The sequence below is a fragment of the Apis dorsata genome, unplaced genomic scaffold (assembly GCF_000469605.1).
Source record: "Apis dorsata unplaced genomic scaffold, Apis dorsata 1.3 scaffold_490, whole genome shotgun sequence".
In the NCBI taxonomy this organism is placed as follows: domain Eukaryota; kingdom Metazoa; phylum Arthropoda; class Insecta; order Hymenoptera; family Apidae; genus Apis; species Apis dorsata.
In genome coordinates this window covers 32922-41145 of record NW_006263724.1, presented here as the reverse complement: position 1 = coordinate 41145, position 8224 = coordinate 32922, and the positions used below count along the sequence as shown (strand labels likewise).

At 38.0% G+C, this 8224-nt stretch overlaps 1 protein-coding gene across 1 annotated transcript in view; it reads right to left on the bottom strand.

The window, feature by feature from the left end:
- The window catches only part of LOC102671628, a gene marked incomplete at its 5' end in the record, with an annotated part of 24840 nt that overhangs the window by 5836 nt on the left and 10780 nt on the right, over window positions 1-8224 (bottom strand). Inside the window, 3 exons of the mRNA XM_031512664.1 lie at window positions 1-231; window positions 1232-1786; window positions 4193-4286. Of these exons, the coding sequence (XP_031368524.1) occupies window positions 1-231; window positions 1232-1786; window positions 4193-4286 (880 nt within the window). The remainder of the gene's footprint in view (window positions 232-1231; window positions 1787-4192; window positions 4287-8224) is intronic.

Below are 8224 nucleotides of genomic sequence, written 5' to 3'. Positions count from 1 at the left end.
GTGGGTCGTATCCACCGTAGGAGAGGTCGGGCCAGCTCTTGCTCAACCGGAAATCTCGTTGCTCGTATTCTCGATCGATGGGATATCCATCCGATTGAACGTTGAAGTCGCCTCGATAGTCCTCCTCCTCCTCCCGCCCTCGAACGAGCTCCCTCGACGCTGGTGACAATTGATCGTATCGCGGCCGATGATACGTTTCCGGTATGTCGTAATCCGGCATTCGTTCAGGATCTGGAAAAATCGGCAGGAGAATATACGATTTCGAGAAGTAGATCGGTTAAGAGGGATTCGAAAGTTTTTGTCGAAGCTTCGGGAATTCGCCCAGGAAAGTTTGCGAGCGAAATGTCTGAGAAGCGACTTGTAAATACGGAGCGGTGAAAAAGTAATGGAAATTTTAACGATACGTTTTACGGTCGAGAAGAGTTGGCGGAAAAGCAAAAGTAAAATTCAATTTGTATGGATAAAATATTGTATGTACAGTTTGTTATTATTATAGAATTATATACCGCGAATAAAATTATTTAAATCGCGTGTAAATATAGTAAAATTCTTGTTCGATTGTTGTTATTAAGTTTATTTATTATTATAATATTTTATTAAATCGAGATTTACCCGATAACTCGAAATTCGATCACGAAATTTAAATCAACGTTTACTTCAACAGCAATAGCAAATATTTTGCACGGGTAATTGCACGAATAAGCAAGAAACTTCCTCGAAAGAGTTTTTCCAGGTTAAGCAAAGAGCTGATTATGCGGGCTCTTTGCTAAGACTTTTGACGATAGCCAAATGTAATAGAAATAAAGTGAAAGAAAGTGAACTTTAACTTAAAACTTTAACTCTTTTTTTCTGAAAAAATTATTCTGCGCATTCTGAAAATTATCCTGATTGCACCGCTTAACACGAAACGCACGAATCGTTACATCTTGATCACATTAATTCACAAGCAATCGGAATTACCGAAGGAGCACGGTGTGCTATCCCTTCTACCATACCGACACGTCACGTGACACTTTGGCGAAAGACTAATCACGTGACGTATCTCTATCTAAGCACTGGTAGTGGGGATAACGTAGCATTGGTAGTGGGGATAACGTGACGTAGCGTATCTTAGCCTGATGTAGCAAAGGTATAATATTCTCTCGCACCGAAATCGAGTTATTTCTAACGATTTAAGTTTCAGAAGAGACTGTGCTCGTCCGGCAACTCTGCAAAATCCTTACGAACTTACCTATAGGCCTGTCGTACACGCTCGCGAACTCTCTGCGTTGTTGAACGTGACCAGGCTGACGATTTCCAATCTTGCCAAACCGCATCAGCCTTTGATTGCCAAGTTCGCCAACTTGGTTCGCCAATATCGGTTTTCTATCGGATGGAAAAGTCTTTGGCTTCCCGTTCGACTTGTCCTCCTCGATCAGGTCTCTGATAGAGGCCAGGCTTCTTGGACTTTGCGGAGAAGAGTGACTGGTCTCTTGTTCGGTTTCACCGTGAACGTCTTGTTTCCAAGGAGGTCCAAACAGTCTCTCCGCTATCAGACGCCATTGAACAGGCGTCGTTTGCCACGGTATCTCTGTGGTGGTCAATAGCGGAGGTGTGGCCGATACGGAAGTCAAGGGGGTCGTGGAGAGACGATGCTTAGGCTTCTTCTTCTTCTTCTTCGACTTTTTTCGCGATTTCCTCGACTCGTTCGTGGATTCGGTTGAAAATAGATTCAAGGTGGGCTGGTAGCTGCGCTTATCTGGCTCCAACTCGTCTCTAGACAGCTTCAGCTCGTTTTCCCTGTTCACTGTTGATCGCAGAGAGAAAAAATTATTAATTCACTATGACAATTTTGAATCCGTTATTCAAACGAAATATTATTTAATTTCATTGTTCAATTTTTAAATTGGATTTCAGATTATATATTAAAATAACAAGTAAAAACACTTAAATACAACATTCAACGGGATTAAAGAAAGAAATCTTCGATTCAACGAGATCCAAATATCCCATAATTTTAATTTCTAAAGATTCCTTTCAAGATCGAAGTCCGATAAGAAGATAGCTCCATTCCAAGAAGGAAGCCGTTCGCGGGTAAATAGATTCCGAGCGGAGTTAGTTGTGGGAGCGGTCCAATCCGGTGGGGCTATTAAAAAGGGAGAAAGCTGTTGCAAAAGGGAAGACCCGCGCTGCTAATCGCGTTCGAGTCGAGCGGGGAATCCAATAAAGGCCTTACAATAGGTTGATTAGAGCGATAGTGTCTGCATTATTGGCCGACGTAATTGCCCTCTGACAATTAGTCGATCCGTATAACGTGGAAATCAATGTAACTCGGTCCGTGAGAAATTCTCTTTCTCCCCCATTTTCCCTGTTGCGCACTGCTGGCGCCGTTTCTTTTCCACCATCCTCCATCGCATCCTCCACCATCCTTCCTCTCGTTCGATTACTTCCTGCCACGCGAACAATATGTTAACCCGCCATCTTGCGCCATTTCACGTTCCCGAATTAACCGGAAACGAACGCGGATCCACTCGAATAATCTCTGGATAATCGACTCTGTGATGGTCTTCTACGTTGGGTCGAGTTGTCGATTCGACTCCACATTTTGCGGAATAATTACATCGGATAGAAACTTCTCTCGACATTTTTTTGGAAAATCTAATCGAAGGCGTCTGTAGCGTTAATTTCGTATGAAAAATGGCAGAAAATCAAGAAAAGGAAAGAAATTGACGTTTATTTAATTAACATTTAATTGTTGTATTTCGCCAGATTTATGATACACTCAACAATTTTCTATTTTTTATCCATTAAGAACGGATAGATATATCACGAAAGTACGAAAAGCTCTTAAAAGCCCGAATATTTCCCTTTTTTTAAATGGAGATTAGATCGATGCAGTATAGTTTCTCGCAAATCAGTTTTCCAAAATTTGTACAAGCGAAGTAAATTCTTATGCAATATCTTTCGAAGATAATCCTTCACACGTACTAATAAATATTCAATCGGCATCCAACAAACATCAACGAAGCACGATCGATCGTTAAAATCGTTAGCACGAACGTCAACGATTATTTAATCGAATTATACGAAAGTGGGGAACCCAGTAAAATACAGAAAATTAAACAAATTAAACAAATTGGTTGGAAATTTTAAAAAAGAATATTAAAATAATAAAAAATCGTTGCCTGGTTCTCTGTATGCAAAACTATATGCCCCTTAATTTCATAACTAACGCGCGATCTCGTGGCCGGGATAATGCATATACGGGGACAGTGAATAATCCGGGAACAAGTTAGTCCGTGAGTTGGTGGGGGAAGAGGGGGGAGGGGCGAGGAGCAGCAGTAGGTAAAGCGGTTTGCGCGCGAGACCATCTTAATCTCCATTACAGGAACAATGTCGCTTTAATAATAGCCATTTGCTCGCGCTGATGGATGAGCACAGCCCGGGGGAGAACACGTTTCCAGTATCGCGACGCGGTTTTCGCCACGAATAAATCGACGCCCACGCTCTTTCATCGATCGATAACATTTCTTCTCCCCAATGCTTTTTTCCTTCTACGACAAACTTTCTCAAACTCGAAAAAAATTTTTACAAAGCTTGAAGCTTCTTACTACTACATGTATGTTATTTTGAAGAAATTTATTTAACCACGCCGTAGAATCATCGAGAATCATCCTATAAAAAATCTTCGCATCGTCTGTGTCGAACGTATCAAAAAATTTCACACGTCGAATTGCCATGGAAAAATATTTGTGCTAACCAACCCGTTTCAATTCCTTGGTCTTGGTTTGATCGATAAATCTTCGAAAGTTATTTATTTCTTATCTCCGAACACGAGATACAAGTGTCGAACGATAATTAACGAAGGAAAGTTGATTCAGGGATTTGCAACAGGTTTCTTCTTCGCGGGATCGCGGAACTAAGTCTCAACGTTGTTTGCGAAACTTGCCCGATTATCGTTCCCCGTCGCCTCACGGGCAAACAGCGGCAAGTCGATGAACCAAGTCCAGGTCACGCTTCCCTTTAACGATACACGCGAGAGATCAACGAAACAACTTGCGAGATTCAGCCGCGGAAAGACAAGCTCGACGCGAGGATACCAAGAGTGGAAGGATTAACGAGAACCGAACTATTCAACCGAGATATCAATTGTAAACTATCCCATCGTGCGGAATTCCTTCGGTCAGGAGGGGTTATTGCCAGCGTTACTTACCGAGTAGTTTGTGCAGCCGTTCCCAACGCCTCGGATCTTCGGCCAGTTTCATCAAAAGTTGCAGCAAATCGTCCAGTAGAGCGTCTTCTCGCGTCTATAACGCAAAGATGATTTTTAATTATCGCTCGGGGAAAAAGTAAAAATATTTGGAATTTCTTTGATTTTCGGGAGCGACTACTAAAATTCTCCTTCGAGAAAATTTTAAAAGTTAACAATACAGATGTATCTTTTGATGTATAATGCAAAGAGTAATATACGTAACGTGATACTAAATTATGCGTCAAAGAGCATAGACATTTCTTTCGAGGCCACGAGTGTTGTGTAATTCGATCCTTGTAGAGAGAGTCACGCGTTAAATAGACAATGGTTCGACAGTGACAGAGAATGTGTTCGCCATTTTTCTCAACTGTCCCGTGTTTATATTGCCGTTCCACGAAAGAAAATAAACGAACAATTATTTAGATAATTCCGAGTGCTAGTGGAAATTATAGAGAAACGAGAGACGAGAAATAAAAGAAATGGTCTGTTGAAAGGGATAACAGTGGCGATCTTCGTGTTTCGTAATTTCCGCTCGATACATTCCCTTCGTATCGAACTTTCTCGTCGCTGATTCCAAATTAAGATTAACAGCCTTCGCTTCGTGTCCACCATTCCAAGTATATATCCTCGATATTCGTAGTACGGGATTCAAGATTCGAAAGGAAAGTTTCTTCTTTTTCCCTCGTCGATGCTCCTTCTTCAACTGTCCTTTTAATGGAGATTAACGCTCCTTGAATCTTTTTCTCTCTTTTTCTATCTCTCTGCGCGGACTGTTTCTTTTAATAAAGACTCTCGGCAGCCTTTCTTCCCTGTTCCCTCACGGAATGGAAATTTAACGCAATTTGCTTTCCTTGATAAAAATCGTACGGATTTTCGTTATTCCTATCGCTTCATTCCCTATTCTCTAGCTATTCTTCCAAGCTACGCGTCGATAAAATTCTTCGATACTCTTCCTACAGTGCTAATACAAATGCCTTTTTCGCTATCTTCTTCCTTCATCGAATTTCTTTAATAAAAGTCATCCAATAAACGTGTTTACCTCCACCCTCGTCTAATAAAAATCGGCACCCTTCTTCTTCATCCCCTTCCTCCTTTTTTTTCGTTTTTTATTCCGAAACGTGATGGAGATTCCAGAGGGTTCTCCTTTCTCCTTTCGTAACGCGAGGATAATCGAGGAGGCGGGGAGGCGCACGGGGGATATTGAATTAGCCGTGAGAATGCGGCTCTTTGCGAGATCCGCGCATCCTCGACGATAAGCACAGCAAGTAGGTGACGCGATAATGGCGTCCGGGACATTCTTGAGGCGCGGGAAGAACGCGTCCAATTTGGCGAGGACACGGCAGCATTCCCACTCGAATTGCCACTCTCTGCTCGTCTCGCTCTCGTGGATCTGCTCTTCGCGTGGAATGCCTCGACGGTTCAGTTCGATTTCTTGCTTGTTTTATCTTTTTTTTTGCTTCTTTAAACTTACTTATTAGTTTGAGTATAAATCTGCACGATGGATAGATTTCGAGAGATATGTCGATTTCTCCGTGAATACATCGTTGATTTCTTCGTAAACTTTTATCTAAGAAAGAATTAACGAGGAAAGTTCTTCGAATTTTTATTGGCACGCTCGATGATATTTCGAGCATTCCGGTTGATACAACAAATTTCTATTCGACTTGGAATCGAACAGGGCAGGAAAAATTTTCACAAGAATTCGATTGGATTGAGAAGAGCGCAGAAAGATTTTTTTTTTTTTTTATGCTCGAGTTCCGTTTAAAGAGGGGCGACAACGTCTCTTCGTGGATCCAATTGCCGCAGTAATCGCAGTAAACTAGTCGCTTTAAGAATATTGAATTAGTCAGAATGGGTTTATTCTTTGTGCTAGAATTGTCAGAAGAAACGGGGACGATGCAACTATATGTATCTATCTTTTAACTCGTGAAGAGCCTCGTGTAATTTTCTCCTCCTTATTTTTCACCTCTTTTGCACGAAAAATGTCATCTTTGATTTTTCTTCTTCGCTTGTTTTACGTAGTATTAAAAACTCACAATGAATATCTTTTTCACTCGAATGATGATTCTCACATATTCGATGCGATACTCGAGAGGCTCTCATTTGGATTCGACGATATTTATTTACGATCGATTTTTTTAGAATATCGCTTCATGAATAGATTCTTAAGCTCGTTGCTTATAATTTTAATAAATGAAGAATATAACATCGAATAGATTTTCTTATCTCAAATTAGATCGCGGATCGGAGTGAATCTTTGGCATTGAGGTTTGACAATCGTGACAGAATAGAAATATTATTTTTCTTTGAGTTTTGTAAGCAGAGGAATGTGCTAATGATTCAATTTGAGAAGATGAGTTTGATTTTGAACGACGAAATTACTTCTATTCGCGAAGAAATTGACGATAAAGAGAAGGAAATAAGAGTATATAATATAAAATATAAAAAATAATATAAAAAATATTATATATAATATTATATATAATATAAAATATATAATATATATTATATAAAAAATAATATAAAAAATAATATAAAATATATAAAAAAGAATAATATAAAAAAGCGAAAAATAAAAATAGAAGGTGAATGCGAGAACGCGTTATGTTAACAGGAGTTACAAGATTTGCTCTCAACGAAATAAGAAAGATGAAAGATATTTTATCGTGATACTGTGTTCTGACAAATCGGAAAATTGCATCTTGCCGATTTGCTTTATAAAATATAATCCAACAATATATAGAATTTAATATTCGACAAATTTTCTTTTTTTATATGATATATAAAAATATAAAAGTTTTATACATTTAATTTGTGTGAAATCATTAGCTGCAACAAAATTCATCGAACATCATTGGAAAATCGTCTTCGAGCGCAAAGGGTGAATAATAATAATATTATCTTAACGAATCTTAAATATTCTCTTCATTAATCCGATTTTTCAATCATCCAATCGAAATTTAAAAATTTTACAAGCAGCCATCTTATATTTATAGAGAATTCTTTTTTAAGATGAATTCGGAAATAAAAACGAAAATTCTTCTTCAATTACATCATTTAAACTATTATTGTTTTAGTCATCGAGCGATCGTCTCGATTTAAATGCTTTTCTTTCACGAAAAGACATTTCGATTCTCATCCGAGAATTATTTTTTATCATCATTTAAATCATTTAAATCATTTAAACTATTATTGTTTTAGTCATCGAGCGATCGATAAGCGTTTCTCACAGCTTGTGATTCGTGTGGGACAAGAACAAATAACCCGATATTCAACGCGGGAAGGAAGCGGAGGAGCATTGTCTCTTCGTGATAAAAGAAAACTTGGGGGAGAGGGGACGGCATTTATCATCGCGACCTAAGTTTTATTTCCATCTCCCGATCGTTTCGTGACAACTTTCTCATTTGTATCTGCTTTTTCTTATCCGCGACCGTTCTTATGAGTTTAAATCCAAACTTAAATTCTTCCTATCGTTTCGAGCAGCAAGATAAAAATAAAAATTGAAAATATAATTTTTTTAATTTATCGAAAAGAGTTGGGGTTTTCGTATAAATTCGTTTATTTATTTTTCGATAGTTGCTTATTTGGTTTGTTATAAAAGGGGGCATGGGTTGTCTGTAAAAATTTTTAAAATTAAAATTTAAAATAAAATTTGGAAATCTTTCTTAGTACGAGTTGAGCTACGTATTTTAATCATATTAAAATTTCATATCCATAGAGAAGGAGAAAAATTTTTATAGTATTTTCCTATATTTTCTTACTTTAAAATTCTATATTTATATGAAAGAAAGATTGAATTAAAGAATACTATATTCAATACCTTTATCAATGGAATAGATTAAATTTTCCTAATGTACTCTAATGCTTAGTAACTCAGCTAAGATAGTAATTTTCCTAATGTAACTATCCATTAAAAATTTTTCTAGTATGAAATTTTTCTTACTTTAAAATTCGATATTTATATGAAAGAAAGATTGAATTAAGGAATATTAC